Below are 22,283 nucleotides of genomic sequence, written 5' to 3' on the forward strand. Positions count from 1 at the left end.
TCCCAGTGCTCAGAGCAGCACCTGGCAAACATCAGAGCTTGCTAAACATTCATGAATGAATGAATGATTGTGCCTCAGAAACAGCATTATATTTAAGTGTCTGACTATCCCGCAGGCCCCGCTGAACCAAAGGGCAGTAAATATGGGTTCATAGGGGCTCGAGAGAGAGCTTTGGGCCTGGCTCAGGCCCAGTCCTGAAACTCCCAGGCCGCAGGGAGCCATGAGGCTGCTGGGGCTTCTGGCTGCTCCAGGATAAAGGTCAACCCTTTTGCCGGAACATGAGATTCTGCACTGTCTTGGCCTGCCTGTCTCTGGCCTCATCTCCCTGGGCTTCCCAACCTGCAGTCCATGTCCAGGCCAGACCAAAGAACTCAAGGTGCCTGCTGGAGAACATGGGGCAGCTTCACGCCTGTGTGCCTTTATACATACTGCTCCTTCTACCTGGAATGCCCAGCCCCCTTGCTCTGCCTGGCTAGCTCCTCAGTCGGACTTGAAGACTGGCCTCCTCAGGGGAGCCCTCCCTGACCCCTCTGGCCACACCCAGTCCTCAGCTTCCCAGGATATTGTAATGATCTGTTTCTGTGCATCTTCCCAAGTAGCCCAGAGATCTCTTGAGGAAAACAACCAGCTTTTGTGCCCTCAGTTTGAAGCACAATGCCTAATGCACACAGTAGGTGCTTAGTAGATGCTCCAGTACCACTTTTGGACTTTGGGTTCCCAGGCATTAACACAATTCCTGAAGCACACAGTAGGAGCCCATTAAGTGCCCACTAAATGCATGAACCTGAGCAATCTGACACTGGCAGAAGGTGGAGGCAAGGTGAGGAGTGAAGGTGGGGTAGGGATGGAAGATGCTTCTTGGGAAACAAGACAACGTCAGAGTGAAGAAGGCAGATTGGACTCAGGAAATGTCCCAGGAGAATGGACATGCAAAAAGCAAAAATAAAAAGCAAACACAGATGGATGGAGGCATATAAACAGGACTCTCATTGAGCAAGGGGAGAGAAAGTGAGAAGGAAGGATAAAAGAGGAAGAACTGGGCTCAGAGAGGACAAAATGTGCCCATGAGAGCCACAGAGGACAGGAAGCCAGAGATCAGGACAGGCCAGCTACCTACAGGATGTCTGGTGCCCTTGCTTCAGCCCATGGGGGTAGATAAGGGTGGCATGGGCAGTGTGGTGCTGTGGTCCCTTCTTAGAGTGATAGGGCTGGGTGAAAGGCCACATGTCACCAGGTTTTGGAACATCTTGGGAAACTCTTCCTCTATTAGCTCAGGGGAGGCCCAATATTATGAAACAAAGCACCCCAACTATCACAGTCATAGACCTAGTTTCATGCCCTTGGGTGAGCAACTTAGCTGCTTTTGCCTCCGTTTTCCCATCAGGAAAGTGGGTAATAGTCTCTTTACCTTAGAGGAACATTAAGATCATACTGAGTTAGGACATGTAAGAGAAATGTACACAGCCTGATACAAATGCCAGGGGTTGACATATGGTGATTTCTCCCAAGCCCTGCTGTGAATGGGTCCTAAAAGAGGCCATGCCACCATGTCACTGGTTTCACAGACAGATCTGAGTTCAGAGCCCTGGAACCTAGGCTCAGCCCCTGGTTTTTAGACCCCAGTGCCAGATCAATACAATAAGGCAAAGTTTATCCCCAGGTGAGAGGGTGAGAGGCAGCAGGCATACCAGCCGGCTGAGACAACTGACGCTGCTCACAGCCAGCAGGCCTGACTGACTCCACCACTGAGTGTTCTGGGGGGTCTCCACACCGCAGCCCATTACTAGGGCTGAAAACACTTTTCGGGCTAATCATACTTCAAGGTGTGCATGGGTTCCAAGGAGGAGGCAGAGTTCCTGAAATAATTTTTAGGGAGAAAAAAATAAGACTCTGAGGCTTGAGAAATCTAGCAGATCATTTAAAAGTGCTGGCTTTTTTTTTTTTTAAGATTTTATTGGGGAATTGAAGAAGGCAACAGTGTTGGGTAGTCGGGGAAGGGGAACATTGTGTTTCTCCAGGACCTATCAGCTCCAGGTCAAGTTGTCGTTCTTCAATCTTAGTTGTGGAGGGTACAAGCTCAGCTCCAAGTCCAGTCACCGCTTTCAAACTAGTAGTGAGGCGGGGTGGGGTGGGTGAGCGCAGCCCACCATCCCATGCGGGAGTCAAACCCACAACCTTGTTGTGAAGAACATGCACTCTCACCACCTGAGCTATCCGGCCACCTGTTGGCAGCTCAGCGGCAGCTAAGCTTGGGTACAGCTCACTGGCCCATGTGGGAATCGAACCGGTGACCCAATTGCTCAGAGCTGTCACTCTTAACCAACTGCGCCACCCAGCCAGCCCTTTAGAAGTGCTGGCTTTGATGTCAGACAGACCTAAATGTGAACCCCAGTTTTGTCACTTCTCTGAGGCTTAGTTTCGTTAACTGTCAAAGGGGGCTAACAATAGTACCCACCTCCCAGGGTTGCTACGATGAGTAAACGAGCTGGTGTACAAGTACATAAAGCCCTGAGCCCAGCGCTTGGTCCCTAGTCGGCAATCAATATTAGCTATTATGTGACTAATATTGCATGCTCTTGGGGGAGGAAAGCCAGATCATAAATGGATCGATCTCTGAATATCTAAGCCACTTTGAGATTAAACTTGTGACAACTCAGAATAGCATTAAGTCACCAAGTGTCAAATTCCATTTTGCAGCATCTGTTGGGTTGTCGGAAAAGTCATGATGCATTTTTGCAATAGAAAAAATACGTCATGACTTTTCTGACAATCCAATATTAGGAAAGTGTGACTTCTGGGCTAGTGGGTGGGATTCCCCTCCACCCTCCCTCTGCTGTGTTCTCTGTTACGATGGGGGAGGATCATGGATTAGCTGATCTGCCAAGATTTTGAGGGGGGGATGCAATTTAAATAGAGCCTTCAGCTTGCTAGTCTAGCTGGACTCAACAATATTACAGAAGTGCTCAGGTGGCAAGAAGTAGGGGATCAACCTCAAAAGCCGAGTACCTTCACATCCAACTTGGAGAGTCCATGGCCTTGGAGGCAGTTTTAGGGTTGGGTGATGAGAGGGAGAAAGCGGACAGGGCGCTTCATCCTTCCCGAGTCCCACTTCTCTCTTCCAGGGCTCTCTCTGCACCCCACCCCTACGTCCTACAAGAGTTTAGAACCCAAGCATGACCCACCACAGGGCTGGTGTGTGGGGGGCAGGTGGGAGGAGGGCAGATGAGAGCAGGGGTGACTGACAGCAGGATGCCACGGCTGAAGAAGGGAGTATAAATATAAAGTGGCCGGTGTAGGACTGGACAGAGGCCATATGAAACACACGGTACATTCCAGCTTCAGCGTAACAAACTGTACCAGCCTTTTTGAGAGCTGGGAGCGCTGAGGAGGGGAGGGAAGTGCGCAGAGGTTCCTTCGAGGTTGGCCTTGCCTCCTCCTCCCCCAGTTCTCCCACAGCTCGGGCACTGCAGGGAAAGTCCCAATGTTCCTTTTGCAACCACAGGAAACCTACTATCCCTGCTTACACTCTGTACCCAGTGTTCTTCTCAGCAGCTCCAGACTGGGAGGGAGCAGTGAGTGGGGGGAGGGGTGGTGGTGGTGGTACAGGCAGCCATAGCCGCCCAGGTAATATCAGGGGAGGTGGCAAGCATCACTGGGACTCCGGCTCAACAGTGTCATAGCCTGTAAGCGCTGCAATGGAGGTACAGATGACAGCAAGGTGTAGAGAAGGAAGTGCCTTGCCCAAGGTCACACAGCCAGTTATTCAGCAGGGTGGGACCAGAGCGCATCCAGAGCTGGGCAGTGCTGGGCAGCCCTCTTGGGTGTAGTGTGTAGGAGTGGCAGGCCAAGGAACAGGCAGTGCCCGGGGACTTAGGGTGGGGAGCCCAGATCTAAGGCTGCCTCTACGCTCTGGTTGGCTCTGGGCAGGTCTGGCTTGGGCACTGTCCCCTCTACTCCTCCCAACCCTACCCCCGTCCTTAAACATTAGAGATAATGAATGTAAAGTGCCTAGCATGGAGGCTGGTGTGTGATGTCAGCCAGAATGAGTCACCTCCACGCCTCCTCTCTCCTCCTCCATATGCAGCTCAAGGCCTAGAACCTCCTGGGATCTTTCTCCCATATCACCACCTCCTTGCTACTGAGTCCCTATAGCTCTTACACACATTTGGTACTCACCACCTGCTGGCTTGGGTTATTATTTAACTTCACACACTGTGTGTTTGTCTCTTCAACTGGCCTGCAAACTGCCCAAGGGCAGGAAATTATTTCAATACACTCAACATGTATTGAACATCAATTCCAGGGCCAAGTTTTGCTTGTGGGGGATGAGCTCCAGTGATGGGGGAGGCCTCAAAGAAGCAGACTTTGTTTCTGCCTCAAGGACTTTCTAATCTGGTTAGAGGAACAGGCTTAGTAAACAGATCACTAGAATGTAAGACAGGCCATAGGCTGGGCCAAACCCAGCGTGTTGGGCATTCGGAGAGGAGAGGAATCAGATTTGACTGGCACTGTGCCAAGCAGGCTTTATGAGCTGGAGCTTGAGAGATGGGTAGACATGGAGGATGGGATCTCCTGTCGCAGCAAAGGGCACAGCCAACGTGGAGGTGGGAAGGAGGGAAAACAAAGGACTTTAGGAACTGTGTCTTAAATTGTAAGAAATAATTTAATTAAAATTTAATTTGTTTAAGAATGTAAACTTGAATGACATCCTTAGCAGGACCCAGCAGAGCCTTCCATACGGGTAGGTGCTCAGTATGTAAGTCCTTTGTCCCCTCCTTGGTTTGTAGACTAAGCAACCTCCAGGATTAGCACTCAGTGATGTCTTTCTGCAGAAGGATGGTAAGGAGAAAACGTGGCTCTGAATAAACTCTTGGGGGTGGGCAAAGGGAGAGGTCAGGCTCTAGTTTGGGGTCGTCTTCATCTACCCTGCCCTCGGCTCCCACCCGTTGGTGTCCCAGCTGTTTTTACTCCTGGCCTCCCGCCAGGGGTTTCCCAAACTATCCAAAAGGTCTGGGCTCGGTTTGCCAACCCCTGGGAGTCCCTAGAGTCTCCAGGCTGGTGTGAAGAACGGGATCAGGAAAGGGAGCCGAGGAGCTGGGAGGCTCCTCCGGGGATCGCAGAAGTTGGCCCCATCTACCCGGCTTCCGTTGTCACGTGACTGCATCCCAGGTCTCCCAAGTCTGGGGCTGGCGCGCTCCCAGCTATCTTCTTCCAGACTCCCGGGCCGAGCGCTGATGGGGCTTGGGCGGCAGGCTGGGCGGCTCCTTCTCCCTCGTGGAGCGACACCACCTGCCCCACCCCCCAACCGTGCTACTCCAGGCCCCATACCCGCCTGGGGTTCCACACCCGGGCTCAGGTGGGGGATGGAAAAGTCTGGGTGCTCTAACGCTGAGGACCGCGCAGGGCAGCGGGGGGCCACCCGGCCTGGGCGCACGTCCCTGGGGTCGCGCAGCCGCCGCTGGCGGTCCCTGGGGCCAGCGTCTGGCCCCGGCCCCAGCGCGCACTCGCAGGCTGCGGCGGCGGGGAGGCTGCGCGCGGAGCGTAAGCCGCGAGCACAAACAGGGCGAGGAGGCTGGTGTGAGCGCCTGGGCCCCGTGCCAGCGCGCCGGGGCTGGAACACAATGTCCCGGGCGGGCGGGCGAGCGGGGAACGAGAACAGCCTGACTCAGCAGCTGGGTAAGTGGGTGTGCTCGCTCACCAGATCAACCGCTCTTGCAGCCTGCGGTCAGCGACGACCGACTCTCGGAGGCTCCCTGGAGCGGGAGGGGCGAGCTCACGGCGGGCTCCTTGGCCCCCGCCCCTGCCTGCCGCTCGCTCGCTCGCTAGCTCAGGACTTCCACGTGGCCGGTTGGCGGATCTCTCTGCCTTCTCGCCCCTCCTTTAAAGCGTCTCACAGCCCCCCAGCCTAAGCAGAGCAGGCTCTGCCCACCTGGGAGGGGCACTCTCCTCACCCCACCCGGCAGGTGTGGCCGGGCATACAGCTGCTGGATACATTGTCCCATTGCCTCCAAACCCCACCATTCTGGAAGGCCTCTGATGGATGTAACCCTTCGTTGCAGATGGAGGTAGAAATTTGTTCTAGGGTGGTGGCGGGCAGAGGAAGAGGATGCTGGGAGAAATGGGATATAGGGCAAGATCTCCCCCATCTCTGTCCTCAGCTGACCCAGAGTTCAGAGTCTCTTCCTGTCCCCTCCCCTCAAAACCACTGGGCCCCTGAAGATTTCCTCAGAGGGAGGGAGAAGCAGGTGGGGAGGTGTTCCTTGAAGCCTGAGACCCTGCTTTTCTGCCTTACCCACCCTCCTACCCAAAGCCACAACAAAGACCTATGAATCCTGCCACTGAGCCATAAAGCTTCTCCTTCCTCCTCTGCCTGCTGTCCCCTGTGATCTGGTGGGGCCATTGTGAGGATGACAACCCCAGAGCCAGGAGCTCAGATGGCAGCCCAGAGCTGGACTCTTCCTGAGGGGCGGGAACTTGTCCCACGCCCCAGCCAACCGGGGTGTCTGCAAGGTACCCCAGGGGACAAGCTGTGCCTGGAGTGTGCCAGGGCAGGCAGGGAGGGGCTCCGTCCTCTGCCGAGTTCCAGGAAAGGCTCTGGCAGTCACCACAGGCCTGGGCTCCAGGGCCTTCGAGGGTGGGGCTGAGGGAGGGACCTTAGACTGCTGAAGTGCCTCACCTGGGCCTCACACCCTGGGGCCCATCTGATGGCATCTCTGGCACCCTCTGTAGCCAAAGGTGAGGAGATGGATGCCAACACAGGCCTGGGCCATGGACCACTTTCCCACACATACAGGCATACTTCCCACACATGTGCTTACCCAGCCAACACAGATTCTCCCAGTCAGGAGTAACCTTCACTATCATCGACTCCAAACTTCTACCTGATGTATGAAACCTGTCCACGATATCCAAGGTCAGTGATTGTTCTGAAGCTGTTTGCATACCTACAGAGACAGGGACACTCCGAATGTAGCCCACTGCCCTTCTGGACTTCCCTGTCTCCAAGCCCAGTCACCTACAGGACACCTGCTCTCACATGGCCTAGAAGTGACTGAACTTATCCTCATGTCCCTCGCACCAGCTCCTCCCCAATGCCCACCATGACCCTCCCATCCCCCAAACTCACCATGATGGTGGGTTAATTTTTAACTATTTTCTCTCCTTCACCATCCTGTATCTGATCTATTACCAAATTCTTCCTGTTTGTTGCTTGTATTACAAAATGCATTGTTTGTTATTTTTCTCATTCACCTCTTTCTCTCCAACTCCACAGATTCTACCTTTGGCCCAAAATCCCACAGCAGCTGCCACACTGTCCTTTCTAACCCAGGTTTTCCCTTCCTCCTACACACCCTGCTGTAATAACCTTTCTCAAACACTGTTTATTGTGTATGTTATCAACTTCGGAGTCCTCAACCAAGCACATTGGGTACACGCTAGCTGCTAACCTGTGTTCCATATGAAGGGACCCGAATTCATTCATGGTGTGCCCAGACCATGGAGTCCAACACTGTGCAGAGCAGGAGCGCAGCAGAGTCACTGATACGTTTGGTTGCTCCTGTCTCATTCTTTCAGTTCTCCCTCCTGACTTGGTCTCCCCATTCCCATCAAGCCTGTTGGCTTCCTGATGCTCACTCAGGTCCTTTTGTTTTGAGGAGCCACTATGTTTCATTTCCCAAAATCTTCAGAGAGGGGTGGGGAAGGGAGAAGCTGACATCCAAGTTAACATCCGTTTGAGCCAAATACCAACTGCATAGACTTTGAGTGCAGAGTGGAATGAGTGTAGCTGCCTGCTGGGAGCTTCTGCTCCAGTAAGAAACAAAACCAGGGAGGAAGGTGAAAGGCAGAAAAGACACTGCGTGCAATCAATGGCTTTGGGGTGTTTAGAGAGATCTCACCATTAGAGATCCCAGCCTGCTTAGCTCTGGGTCCCTGATCTGATGCCCTTGGGTTGTTCTCTTTCTTGGCACCATGTCACACATGCACATACATGCGCGCGTGCACACACACGCCCCCCCCCCAATCACTACCTCGTGACCCAGCTCAAAATCTACCATCTGCAGGAAGGTTCTGATAATCTCCACCCCCGCTTTGACCATTTTGGTATCACCTTCCCTCTGAGTTTTATGAGCTGCCTTCAGTCTTTTCACAATTTATTATTTAGTTATGAACTGTAGTATTTTCAACCCCATAGAGTATAAGCTCCTTCAGGGACAGTGTCTTTTGTTGGGTTGTTGGAAAAGTCATGATGCATTTAATGCAACGAAAAACAGAAAAAATACGTCATGACTTTTCCGACAACCCGATATTTATGTTTGTTTATTTATTTAATATCTACTTATTTTTGAGAAGGAAGGAGAGATAGGGCTCTCTGACTTTGGAGGCCACGTAGACATGGGTCTGGATCCTGGTTCCAACACTTAGCTGTTTGGCCTAGGGCAAGTCTCTTAACCTCTCTGAGCCAGTTTCTTCATCTGTGATCCTTACCTTGCAGAATGAGGGGCAAAGATGACAGAATACAAAGTGTCAAGAAAGTGCCTGTTGCAGACATTAGCTTGTCTTCCCTGCACAGTGGAAGCCTTCCCTGAATTGAGGGACAGGGTTCCTTAACTACCCACCCTTACTGAGACACTCTTAAGTGTGAAAAGGGACATTACTAATAATTACACCGGTTCTATAGCCGTAACCCCTGGACGTATGGCCACCCTACCCTAACAAGAACCGGTGAGGGCAGGGTTCGGATCCAGCGTCGGTGTCACCCCATGCCTAAGCATGGCACCAAGCATAGTTCAAGCTCAATAAACATTTGTTGAATGAAACAGCGAACAGAACCTATTCTTCTCTGTTTCTCTCAGCATGTAAAGAAGACTGAAAGGCTCGCTCTGCTCCCCCTCCCCGCCACCTCCCCACCCCCACCCGGGTCCTAATGCCTCGGGCAGCCTCCTTTCTCGAAGGTCTCGCAGTCCCCAGCCCGCTTCCGCCGCCCCCGGTTGTCTTGGCAACAGTGACGTGCTGAGAGGGGCGTCACCTCTCTCCATCCTCTGCCTGAGCCGGGGGCCCCTTCTTATCCCAACCAGGGAGAGGATGACGTTGGGGTCCTCTATCTTCTCACCCCACCGCAGGGCCTGGAGCAAACAGCATCCATCTGGCCGCCCCACTCGGGCGCGTGCGGGTACCCACCTCCAGCCCCCTCCGAAGCCCTGAATTGGCAGGGGCTGGGAGGATGCCGGCTTCAGGCCGGGGAATCCCACTTCACCCCTTCACCCCCGACGAGCCAGTGGATCCCGAGAACCCGGGCCCGGTGCTCAGCCCTGGCCCGCCCCTACCCGGGCAACCCTCAGGATCCTGGGGGGTGGACGGGAAGGGTAAGACCCCAGGGGGCGGCCGGGCGCCGTGGAGCGCGGGAGAGAAGGAGTTAAACAAGGTGCCGGCGCCGGGCGCGACGGGGGTGGGGGAGGGGAGCGAAGGGAAAGTGAGAGCGGGGGCGCGGGGGGGTTGGGGAACGGGAGCGAAAGAACATCCTGTGCCCGCCGCCGGATGCGCGCGGGGGGAGGTAGACCCGGGAGGGAGGGCAAGATGGGGGAGGCCCGGGGCGGGGAGAGGCGTGGCCCCCACCCCCACCCACTCCTCCTCCTCTGGGGGCTCCGCCCCCTCCGATCCCAGGGCCTTCGCGGCGTTTCTTCGGGTCCCCACGCTTTCGTCTAAGTAGCGAGCTAGCGAGAGGCCCGCGAATCTGGTTCCTGGGCCAGGGTGAGCGCTGGCTGGGAAGGAGACGGTCTCGGAGAGTGTGGGATCCGCGGCGAGGCACTGGCGCCCCCCCAAGCCTTTCATCTCCCAGCTTCTGGTTTTCTGCGGGGGAAGCTCGCACGTGTTGAACGTCTTCTGTGCACCGAGAGTCATAACACACATTCTCTCATTCCTGACAACAGCATTTCCCGGTAGTAGGTAGATATTAATAGACTCGTGTTCCGGAGGAGGAAATTGAGACTCAGATTATGGAATTTGCCCAAACCCAAGCTGGTCGGACTCCAACGGGGTTTTCGTTATGAAGTTATACTAATTTTCTCTTAGCTTCTCCTGTGCTTACAACAAGCACTGGGCCCCGCCAGGCTCACCGTCCTTAATGGCACTGCACTCTGTCTGCACAGTAAGCACCCCGTAATATATTCGGTTTCTCTAATTTCTCTAACCCGAAGTTATTCAAGGCAGTTAAATGGGTTACAGGAATTGAGAGTGATTAGCTTGAAGACCAAGGTGTGCCGGGTACAGGGTGAGTGGAAGGGGCTGAATGATGTACTTTACTGGCCTCACTGAGGCCCGCCATCTGTGTGCTCACTGCCTTACCACGCTCAACGTTTTTTTCCAGGTGAAACGTCTTATAATAGTTTTTATTACAGTCAGTGTTTGGTGAGCTCTGTGTGCTGGGCACTGTTTCAAGTTCTTAATCCCCACAAACAACCCCATGAGGTGGGTATTATTCCCATTTTACAGGCGGGGAAAATGAGGCACAAAGAAATCACAAAGCTGAGTCAGTGACTGAACTGCTTTTGAACGTCGCAGTGGCTAGAGCCCACATTCTCACTGAACTAAACTGCACCTAACAGGATGGGAACATCAGCCTCGAAGGTAGCTGGTGCAGATGGCAAAAAGGGGTGTGATAAGACACCCCATGCCCTTTTGCCTTGGTGAGTGAGGGTGGGTAAGAAACTTGGGGCTGGCTGTGTGTATATGGAACCTCAGACTTCTCTTTAGCCCGTGGTTCCAGATTTCTGGATTTGACAGGAAAACCAAAACAAGAAAACAAAAGCCAAGTTCCCACAAAGAGTTGCAGCTTTAATTTATGCTCCCTAAGAACATTCAAAACAGAACTGCCATCTATTGTCACCATCGTTTCATAAAAACAAGTATATTTTAATTCTCAAACTAAGAAAGACATCATGCGAATCAAAAGCAGTCATTCCAAGAAAGAACAGTCATCGACTTTATACCAATAAATATACATTCCTCTGTCTTTTTTAGTTTTGCTGTGGACTAGTGAAAATGTCCTACTGGGGATGCCTCTGCCTTTAATCCCTTTGAATCATTTAAGGGCAGAACCAAAAGAAATGGGCTTTAGGTATAGCAGGAAGGAGTTAGCTTAGAGCCTTCTCCTTTGGAGGTCTTTAAAGAACACGGGAGCACTGTGTTTGCTTAGGATGTGAGGGTTGCAGAATCAACTCCATGGACTGGAGAGACCAGTAGCTCTGGGTCACAACCCAGAAAAGGGCAGGGACCTTGTTCTGAAGAATCTATCCTCAGATCCACCAGGGTAGCCTTGGAACCTAAAATAGTCCTCATCAGGCAACCTTCCTGGAGTTTATGGGTGGTGACTGGTGGTCCCAAGGCAGTGAGGAGGCCTCTGGGGACCACCACTCACTCCTCCTTGCAGGGAGTCCATGTAGTCACCCACCTCGGGGCTGGGTAGAGTGCTAGGAATGACCCTTGAGGAGGACTGAAGACAGAAGAGAGGAAAGGAAGAGAATGGCCATGACAGAGTGTTGTTGCCTGCAGCCCGGGTGTGATGGGTGAAGGCTCTGGATGGACAGGCTTGGCTGGCTGCAGTGTCCTTGGGGATGCTGTTTTTCCATTTTCCCACCTCCAAGCCCAGATGCAGCCAAGGACCCAGAGCCTTCCAGCAGGAGCTCACAGCCAAGCAGGTGAAGCCCTGTTCTGGTACAACCATGCTCAGTGCTGGCTCTGGGCCAGAGCCTGGGTTGGGGCTTGTCACTTCCCTGTTCTGTACCAGAAGGTGAGGCCAGCGGGTATGGGGGCCACTGGGGATGGGGGGAAGGGAAAGAAGGAGGGAAGATGTCTGGTCTCACCTGCCCCATCCTAGTAGTGGTGAAGACCAAGGCCTCCAAAGTTGGGCGCTCATCCTCCAGGGTGGTGGCACCTCCTGACTCCAGAGGAGGCCTCAAGCCTCATCCTGCCCTGTGTGTGTTGGGGGTGGGAAGGGAGAACTGGGGCATGGTACTCACAGATTTAGGCACCCATGATTTAAAGGCACAGACCTGCCCAGATTTTAATCTTGGAGTTTTAGAATGGTGAATCTGGATCTCCTCAGGTTACAAACGCAGAAACAGACTCAGGCAAGGGCAGTTCCTCCTCTAGGGCCACACTGGTTAAATGGGCCTGGAACCCCTGTAAACAGATTCTCCATCACTGTTCTGCCCTCAAGTCCTCAAAGAATGTCAGAAATCAGGACTTGAACACCTCTTAAGTGTAGGACTGTGCTGAATGTTGGAGATGCGACAACTGCTCTCAAGAGCTTTTGATCACACAGGTAAGTATGCTATAGGAGAACACATAAATGCTGGAAGATGACGGATTTGCCTCGAAACTCTGTGCAAAACTTTATAAGGTGCTCCCCTCCCTTAAGGGGACCCTTGCCTGAGGCCCAGCAGTGGATGTATGGTGAAGAGATCAAAACTGGAAAGGCCAGGGAAGTGAGGGGGAACAGGGCTGCCTGTGGGTACACCCCAAACACCCCTCCCAGGAACTTCCAAAGGCTTCAGCCTGGAAATTGGGCCTCTGCTGCCCTCTAATGGAGTAAAGGTAGCCCCTGGAACCACCTGCTGGGGCCCCACCAACCTAGCTCCCCTAAAGAAAAGGCGACATGAAAGACCTTCCTGCCCTAGACTTTTTATTTCCAGAGTCCTGAGATTCATTTCCTATAGCCTCCAACCTAAGCTTTCTCTCCTTCCAAGCACCCCTGGCTGCCCAGGTTCCTTTGTTACCTAGGTTTCGATTCTGATACCCTGGGTTCTTGGCCCTGCCAGAGTTCTGGTTCCGGAAGGCCCTTGCCAGGTACCTTGGGCCTAGCTCCCACCTGGGCGCAAGGTGGCGCTGAAGACATGGGCAAGCCTGTCTCCCATAGCCTGGGGCAATTGGACATCCGCAAAAGTGTAGTGGGCCTGGCCACGGGTGCTGGGGCCATCTACCTGCTCTACAAGGCCATCAGGGCAGGCATAAAATCCCAACCGCCCCTCAGCACCACCTCGCCCATCTGCATTGCTCGTGAGTGTCTGGGCTCAGGGGGGAGGGCTCTGCCCCAGGAGGCACCTGCTCCCGATGCCTCCAGTTTGGGAGGGCCCAACGGTGACTCCTCCAGGTTCCTCTTTCCTTCCTATTTCTCTTCTGCATCTTCCTCAAAACTGCTCTAGAGATACTAGCTCAGGGTCCCTGGGTGGTGGATGGCACTCAAGGGGGATCCTCAGGCCTCATCTGGCAGGCCTTAAATTCTACATTCACTCTGGCTTCCAGGATGCCGCCGCATGGACATTTGGCATTAGCAACTCTCCCTAGGGAAAAATTGGGGGACCTGCTTGTCCAGAGCCTCTGCTAGTTCATATGACAACTTTGTACAAATGCCAGGAAATGGTTATAGTAAACATTAAAAACTATGATGTTTATGATACTAATAATGGAGAGACCAGTAGCTCTGGGTCACACCCCAGGGAAGGGCAGGGACCTTGTTCTGAAGGATCTATCCGCACATCCCCCAGGATAACCTTTGAACCTAAAATAGCCCTCAACTGGCCACCATTTCCTTCCTGGAGTCATGGGTGTTGACTGGTGATCCAACGGCAGTGAGGAGGTTTCTGGGGGACTCTACTCCTTGCAGGGAGTCCATGTAGTTACCCACCTCTACTACAGCATTAGACATGGTGCCCTCATGCAGTCCACATCCTGTTCAACTGTACATGGTGGTTGTGCCTATAGCAAGAAAGCTTCTCTTCAGTAAAGGCAAGGCAGCTTTGTCCCTAGGTCCCTCTCCCCAACTTCCCAACCCCATTCTTTCATCGCCTCTGAGTCCACAGCCTGAACTGGGCTTGGGTGGCTGTCTAGGCCTGGCGATCGAGCGAGAGCGGCATGGGCGGTACTCGGGTGAGCTCCGGAGGCTTCTCAACTCTCTGGATTACAAACAGGATGAGTACACCAAGAGCATGATCCTGCACAGCATCACCCGCTGTGTGTACTTGCTGGAGGCTGAGGTGAGGGCAGGGAAGCAGGGGGTCCCTCCCCATCAGCCAGGCCCTGGAGGCCACAGCTGATCCTTGCTTGCCCACCTTGACTGGCCAAGCTGTGTCCTGGGACCTGTCTCTTCGGCTGACGGCAGCGGGAGGGGTTGTGCTGAGAGGTCTTGGTGACATGGGCGGGGGAAGGGGGAAAGGGGGGTGGGCAGTGGGCCCAGGACCCCTGCTTCTGCCTCTTCCCTCTTTTGGCATGCTCTAGGCCTCTGCTTGTACTGCTGAGGACATTGTGTTGGTGGGCTCCATGCTGGATGACAAGGACAGCAGTGTCAAAATTCAAGCTCTGAACACACTTAAAGCTTTCTCTGGCATCAGGAAATTCAAGCTCAAAATCCAGGTGAGCCCAGGGGCAAGTTGTGGGCAGAGCACACGGGATGGCCATAGTCCATGGGTCCTTTAGCAGGTGTAGGATAATTGGTCACATTCCAGAAGTTTGGTTCTGAATTTGTAACCCAGATATATATTTTTTCTTGGAAATAAGTGGGAAAATGGTGGTCAGATTCCCAGCAGGGTCATAAAAGCCTTTGATTCTCAGGATGAAACTGAACTAGGGCACTTGGAATATCTCTGAACCCCAAACAGCAGAAAGCCCCCTGAGGTTCCTTCTGACACCAACTAACTCATTGACACCAACTGGGTGTCTTACAATTCAATTCAATTCTGACACTACCTGGAGTTAGCACAGACTCCATAGGTTAAGGGCTCAGTCTTACAAGACTGGCCCCCCACCTCTGACTTCAAATGCTAGTTACAAGTCCTAGTACCTCTGATTGACCAGTGGAGGTTCCCACGACCCCCTTTTGAGAGTTGATAATTCACTAGAATGACTCATGTTGAAGAAAAAACATCCAGCCTAAGAGAAAACTTATAAGAGTTTATTTGAGCCAAACTGATGACAATTGTTGGAAAGCAGAATCTCAATGGATTGTGCAAATGCTCCATAAAATGGAGGTTTTGCAACTTATTTTATACATTAGAATCAAAGGAGGAGGGGTTACATGAAATTCATTGGTGGTAGATTAAGGGGGTGGGAGAAAGCAAAGCGGGGGGAAATCTCTGGGATTGGATAAAAAGTAAATTGAAGAGACAGATACTTCTTTCCTATTGGTGGGTACAGGATAGTTAATAGCATTTTACAGCACATAGAGATGGTAATTGGGATAAGAATAACAATGAGGGATTCTGTAGTTTTGGACTCTGGTGTGGCAGGTTGTGCCCTGAGAGGTCTGGAAAAAGGGATTACTCTGACATTCCAAGGGTATGTTATCTTAGATGCAAAAGAAAATAGACAGGCTTACTTGAGGTAAGGACTGACCTTTGTCAAGGAAGCTGCAGGCCAAGGATGTGACTTCCCGCCATGGCCCACCTTAGTTAGGAATTTTTGTATTCAGACCATTCAGTGTGGTTAATTTCGGTCTGAGTTTGTAGGGCCTGCCATGCGGGCCTCCCCTGAGCTTGTCAGGTTTAGTATGGAGCTCCTTTTGCATCCACACTCACAACTCAGGAAAACACTTTATTTATGTTTACTGGTTTATTGTAAAAGATACAACTGAGGAGCTGCCAAATAGAAGAGATGCATAAGGCAGAGGATGTGGAAAGGGGTGGCAGAGCTTTCATGACTTCTCTTGGGACACCACCCTCCTAGTACCTGGATGTGTTCACCAACTTGGAAGTTCTCTCAACTCTGTCATTTGGGGGTATTTATGGAGGTTTCATTATGTAGGCATGATTGATTAATCACTGGCTATAGGTGATTGAATTCAATCTCTAGCCCTTCCTTTACCCCAGAGGTCAGGGATCGGGCTAAAATCTCAACCCTCTAATCATGGCTTGGTCTTTCCGGCCACCAGCCCCCATCCAGAAGCTATCTAGGAGTAAGCCAGGAGCCACCTCAGTAGCATAAACCCAGGGATGATGGAAAAGGGCTCATTATGAATAACAAAAGACCCTCCAGTCAGGAAACTGCAAGGATTTTAGGAGCTCTGTGCCTGGAACCAGGGACAAGACCAGATACATTATCATACCACACCCCCCATGCTGTGCTGGTCAGAAGCTGGTGGCTGGGCCACTGGTGACTTCACTGCCACCATATAGAGAAAATATAATCCACCAAAAGTCAGTTCCTTCTGCTTCCTGCCATCAGGCCCCCAGCCTTACCTGTTTCCACATCCATCCTTTTCCTGCTGTTGCCACGAAAAAAGCTTTCTTCTTGTGTGTAGTCAATATTTGTTAGTCTCTGTCTGGGATCCCACCCCCTTCCTTGAGGGCCCCTCTCCTGATTAGCCTCTCTGATGTGGCCTTTTCTGCTCTTTCCCATTCATGTTCTATTCCCTCCCATCTTAAAAAGCAAAATTAAAAACAAAACAGAAAAACAAAAAAATATCTTCCTTGACCTCCAAATGTCTCTCTAGAAATATCTATCTCCCAAATTAAAAATAAGTATTTAAAACTTACATTCTTCTATGTGTACAGTACAAAGAATAATAATAAAACAAAACACACATAACCAGAACCCGGGCTAAGAAACAGAACATGACCAGTAGGTTTGATGCCTCCTTTCCCACCAGAGACAGTCACTTCCCTGCATTTTGTTCATCAATTCCTTGATATTCGTTGTAGTTTTTGTTGTGGCTGCTTACTCACGGGTTGTGAAAGAATTCACGAGGCAGGTAGAAATACAAAGGGAAGATTTATTAAACTAAGAGGAGGGTCAGATGAGCAGAGTCTGCTGGAAACTACTGCCCCGAGTCTTTGTTTCATCTGAAGTTTTATATTTTCTAACCAGGACGTAAATTACTTTGGCCTGTAATGGAATCTTCTGGTATGTTCGGCTCCGTCGGTTGGGGTTGGGGGGGAAGGTGCGGTTAAACTGGTTATCACAACCTTTGCATATGTTATGTAGATTTAAGTTGGAGCCAGGAGTGGATACAAACTATACAGGTAGGTATACAAACCTCACCCAAGTCACCTGCTGAAGTAAATAGAAACATTTAAACTGGTATGCATAGTAATATAGTAAACAGAGCCATTAAGTTTTGGCAGAAAGAGAACAAGAAAAGAAAGCTTTCAGAAAGTCCCAAGATAAGTTACACTGGTTAAATCGAATTATATACCAGAGGTCCAAATCTCAAAATGGAAGAAATAGTGCCACCATTACAATCTCCCTGTCTTATCAGTTTTACCGTGTGTGCATGCATCATCTTATATTGCAGCAGGGCACAGCAGACAATAGATGAATAGGTAAAATGTAGTTTGGAAAGCTTTTAAGCTTCATGTATCTAGAAGTATGCAGTTTGTCTTCTGTGGTTTGTCTTCCCCACTCAACATTGGAAGAGTCATTCTTATTGATGTGGATAGCTCTGTTTCCTTCTCTCTCCCTGCTTATAGTATTTTCCTTTGTGAGAACCCTGCCATTTTCTTTACCCATTTGCCTGCCCATGGGTGGGCATTTGAGTTGTTTGAACATGTTCCTGTGAACATTCCTGTGTACATCTCCCTGCGGAAATGGGAGACTCTCCAGGGTGTGTATGCAGGAGTAGGATGGCTGGGATGGGTGAAAGGGTATGCCCAGCTTTTCAAGAAACGTTTTATCAGTTTACTCCCTCCATCAGCCCTACACAAGCACCCCAGTGGCGTTGCTTCCTCCATAGCCCTTGGTATTTTCACGCTTAAAATTTTTTGCATGAAACATTTTTTTTTGGGGAAAAAATAAGTCTAGGTATTCACTTTTCTTGCTGACTCTACTTCATCCCTTGGCCCTCTCAGTATCCTGAAGGCTGTGATTCTCAAGCAAATCAGAATTGCCTGGAGAGTTGGTTGAAAACAAAGATTTTGGGGCTGCAAACCCAAAGAGTCCGGTGCCCCAGGGAAGCTGTGTTTTTAACAAGCCCCCAAGAGATTCTGACACAGGTGGCCCAGCCACCACTGTTTCTTCTTTCTCCCAGGGTCTGTACTTTAGGACTCAAACACTATTCTCCTCTCGGGGTGAAAGCAGCCACTCCCTGGCCTCAGTTTCCATCTAGATATGCTCTCCTACGACTCTTTCTGCTGCCTGGTGGCTCCCCTGTCGTCCAGACCCATGTCCCACTGCTCCATTTAGACAACCTAGTGGCCTGATAACCCGACACATCCCAAATAGAGCTCATCTTTACTCCCTGAGTTAGACCACCCTCTCCTTAGGGATCTGATCTCATCAGCCCCTTGCTTGGTCTTCCTCAAGACTCTTAGTATAAAGTACAGCATCAGCTCCACATCCTTGCCCCAACCAACCCCAGCTATTTACACGGTATGTTTCATGCTCTCTCCCTCCCTGGCCTTTGCACCTGCTGTCCCCTCTGCCTGAAACCCCATCCTAGACTCGCTAACTCCTACCTGTCCATCAGGTCTTAGCAGACCACAAAGGGGTGGGGGCGGGGAGGAGCAGGGTTCCATGGGAATGCTGTGATGCTCACTCCAGGATTCTTCCCTCCCTCTTAAGTGGCTCAGAAAGGTATAGCTTACGAGGTTACCTGTCTTTGGTAATACCTCTCAGTCCACGCATCTTGCATCTCAGAAGCCAAGATCCCTTTATTCATTGAACAAATACAGAGGGTGCCAAAAAAAAGTATGTACTTTTTTTTTTTTCAGCTGAGCCATCCTGCTACCTGTTGGCAGCTCAGCGGCTGCTCAGCTCGGGCTGGACTTGAACCGCTGTTGCTCAGAGCTTAAACTCTTGAGCGAGCTCTTAACCAACTGAGCCACTCGGCCGGCCCAGTATGTACATTTTAAGAAAGGAAAAAACTGCATTAAAATGGTAGTACAGTGAATGACGCTAGCATTCATTTGATTAACGCTATCTTTTGAGCGAACGTCATACTACACATTGCTCCATAATTCAATTCAACTTCAAAAAGTAATACATAAATAACATCTCCTAAAATGTGTACATTTTTTTGGCACCCCCGGTATATACTGATCACTTAACTGGGCACCAAGGCACTCTGCTGGGCACTGGAGATGTAGCAGTGATCAGAACAGGAAAGATCCCTGTCCCATTGGAACCTCTATTCTAGCAGGGCAAGGCAGACCATACACAAATAAGTACAATATGTAGTGTGCTTCATGTGACAAGTGCTATGGAGATATAAAGGAAAGTTTGTTGAGGAAGGCTGGTATGGAGGTGGTGGTGCAGTTTTAAAACCGTTTGCTTTATTAAAGACCCCATTAAAAGGATGTAAAGACAAGGTGTAGATTGGGAAAAAATATTTTTTTTACATGAAGCATGTATAATCGATGCCTCAGACCTAGATTATACAAAGAGCTTTTAAAACTCAATATTAAGAAAACCTAATCCAATTAGAAAATGGGCAAAAGACATGGATATATTTCACTCAAGAAGATATATGAATTGCAAATAAGCACATGACAAGATATTTAACATCAGCAGCCATTAGGGTAATGAAAATTAAGACAATAAATTAAGATATAGCTATACACCTCTTAGATGATCTAAATTCAAAATCATTGACAATACTAAATGCTGGTGAAGATGTAGAGAAACTGGATATCTCATACATTGCTGATGGGAATATAAAATAGTGTAACAGCCACTCTGGAAAATAGTTTGGCAGTTTTTTGTTTTGTTTTAACTATACATTTACCATACAAACCAGTAGTTGCACTACTGGGCATTTATCCTAGAGAAATAAAAACTTATATTTGCACAAAAACTGTACACAGTTGTTCATAGATGCTTCATTTGTAGTAGTAAAAAACAAAATAATCAAAGTGTCCCTCAATAGATAAATGGTTAGACAAACTGGTAATCCATACCACTGAACACTACTCAGTAATAAAAGGGAATGAACTATTGATACATACAACAAATTAGATGGATTTCAAGGGTATTATACTGAGTGAAAAAAAAACCCCAAAACCTCAGACTGTCACAAAGTGTAACACCATTTATATAACATTCTCCAAATGATAAAATTATGAGATAAAAGCAGATTAGTGGTTGCCAGTGGTTAGAGTTGAGTTTGGTGAGGGGATAAGTGTGACTGTAGGGAGTCTCACAAGGGCGGTCTTTGTGGCGATGGAACAACTTCGATGGAATAATATGTTGATTACAGGGATGGTTACATGAGCCTACACGTGATAAAATGACATAGAACTACACACACACATTGTGCCAATACCAATTTCCTAGTAGGATGTAACCATTGAGAAAAACTGGGTGAAAAGCACACAGGACCATTCTGTACTATTTTTCCAACTTCCTGTGAATTTGTAATTATTGGAAAATAAAAAGTTTAAAAATAAAAAGTGTGTTACATGTGACAGCACTAGAGAGAGAGACAAAATAAAGATGGGGGATAAGGAAGGCTAGGATGGGAGTGGTGTTGCAGTTTTAAAGGAGGCAGCCAAGGAAGACCTGAGTGAGGTGACACTGAAGCGAAGTCTTGAAGGAGGTTAAGAGTGAGCTATGAATATCTGGAGGGAGAGCATTCTAAGTAGAAGGAACAACTTATGTAAATACCCTAAAATAGGTGTGTACCTGGCCGGTTCAAGGAATAGGTAAGAGGCCACTGTGATGGGAACCATGGAAGCAAAGGGGAGAATAGGAGATGCGGTCAAAGAAATAATGGGGGGAGAGGAGCAGATCATGGTGGAGACCGTAAGCCACTGTAAGGACTTGAGCTTTTACGCTCAGTGAACGAGAAACTCATAAGCAGAGGAATGGCATGTCTAACATGTCTGCTGTTCTGAAACAGATGCGGGCATGGGGGACGGCAGTGGTGAAAGCAGGGAGACAGGAGGCTATCGCAGAAATCAGATGAGAGATAACGACTTGGAACAGAATGGTAGAAGGGGAATGGGGATAGTGCTGAAGGTAGAGCCAACAGAATTTTCTGAAGGTCGGTAAAGGGGTATGCGAGAAAGAAAATAGTCAAGGAAGACCACAGTCAAGGAAGGAAGGTGTAATCATCACCAGCTGAGATAGGAAAGGTGGTGGAAGGAGCAGGTTTGGGGGCCGGAGCATGTTAACTCTGAGAGATCTATTAAACGTTCTGGAAGAGAAGTGGCACCTGAATGCATGACTCTGGAGCTTAGGGAGAGGTCTGAGGTGGAGACACGCTTGAGGAGGTTGGTCAGTAGAATGAGGAAAGAAGTCTGAAAGAGAAGCCAAGTGAAGAAAGAATTTTAAAAATGTGGGAGTGGTCAACCAGGTCAAATAGTGTTGATAGTTTAAGGTAGAGGGACTTGTCTATTGGGTTTGGCTCAGGCATCACGGGTGGGGGGCAGTGAAGAGTGAAAGCAGAGGCTGGGATAGCGTTGGGGATCTTCATAGAAGCAAACCCGTCTCTCTCCCCTCTCCCCCCAGGAACACTCCATCAAGGTGCTGGAACTGATATCTACCATCTGGGACTCAGAGCTGCACATTGCAAGCCTCAGGCTCCTCAATAACCTTCCACTGCCTGACTTCGCACATCCACAGCTGCGACGGGTGATGCCTGCCTTGATAGAGATTCTTCAGTCAGACTATATCCTGGCACAGGTGCCTCAAGACCATGGCCCAAGCCCGGCCTACCTGACAGCCCTGGCACAGCATCTAGAGGGAGGAGAAAAGATGTGTGCCTTCTCTGCTCAGGCTCAGGCTCACCTGCCTTTTTATGCTTTACTATTTCCTTTATTCAGGTGCAAGCCATTCGATTGCTGAGCTCCCTGGCCCAGAAGAATGACCTCCTCTATGACATTCTCAACTGCAAGGTGAGAGAGGAACGGAAGAGGGACCGATGGATTCCAACTCAGACATTGGGGAAGGAAGAATCATGGATTCTCCAGGCAGACTTAGCCCTAACAAGACTGTTTTATTCCTCTTCCTGCCTCTGCACTACATACATTGAGAACTAGTCCCTCTTCTGTTATCCAAGTAGAATCAGAATCTATTTTGTTGGGAGAGGAACTCTCCTTTGAGGGGTTTTCTAAACTCTGAGAATCAGGAACACAAGTGACAAAACAAAAGTTAATATAGGTATTTTAATATTAGGTAAAAATGACATAACAGAAACCATTATTAGGAATAGACAGAGCCGCTACATAACGATTACTGGTTTGGAAGGGTAAAGCAACTCTAAACTTATGTGAACTTGATAACATAATCTCAAAATTGGAAGAATTACAAGGTAAAACTGGATAGAATTACAAGGAAAAAAATTTCTTTTTTTATTT

General features: G+C 49.9%; 2 protein-coding genes across 3 annotated transcripts in view; one reads left to right on the forward strand and one right to left on the reverse strand.

Moving 5' to 3' along the window:
- Positions 1–4,018: 4,018 nt before the first annotated feature.
- LOC109395963 (uncharacterized) lies at positions 4,019–9,900 on the reverse strand. The gene is made up of 3 exons (XM_019667443.1): positions 9,622–9,900; positions 5,138–5,611; positions 4,019–4,826 (listed from the first exon to the last, which is right to left on the reverse strand). The coding sequence occupies exons 1-3, from the start codon at positions 9,898–9,900 to the stop codon at positions 4,806–4,808; spliced, it is 774 nt and encodes a 257-aa protein (XP_019522988.1). The 3' UTR covers positions 4,019–4,805.
- Positions 9,901–11,804: 1,904 nt separating this feature from the next.
- ARMC12 (armadillo repeat containing 12) overlaps positions 11,805–22,283 on the forward strand; it is a 12,501-nt gene continuing 2,022 nt past the window's right edge. The window contains exons 1-5 of one of the 2 annotated variants that reach the window (XM_019667489.1): positions 11,805–13,137; positions 13,888–14,033; positions 14,275–14,409; positions 21,436–21,609; positions 21,750–21,821. In XM_019667489.1, the coding sequence (XP_019523034.1) occupies positions 12,894–13,137; positions 13,888–14,033; positions 14,275–14,409; positions 21,436–21,609; positions 21,750–21,821 (771 nt within the window). In that variant the 5' untranslated portion in view covers positions 11,805–12,893. Of the gene's footprint in view, positions 13,138–13,199; positions 14,034–14,274; positions 14,410–21,435; positions 21,610–21,749; positions 21,822–22,283 lie in introns of those variants that run through there. The other variant, XM_019667487.1, reaches the window with a different exon arrangement.

This window comes from Hipposideros armiger, unplaced genomic scaffold (assembly GCF_001890085.2).
Source record: "Hipposideros armiger isolate ML-2016 unplaced genomic scaffold, ASM189008v1 scaffold_497, whole genome shotgun sequence".
NCBI classification, from domain to species: domain Eukaryota; kingdom Metazoa; phylum Chordata; class Mammalia; order Chiroptera; family Hipposideridae; genus Hipposideros; species Hipposideros armiger.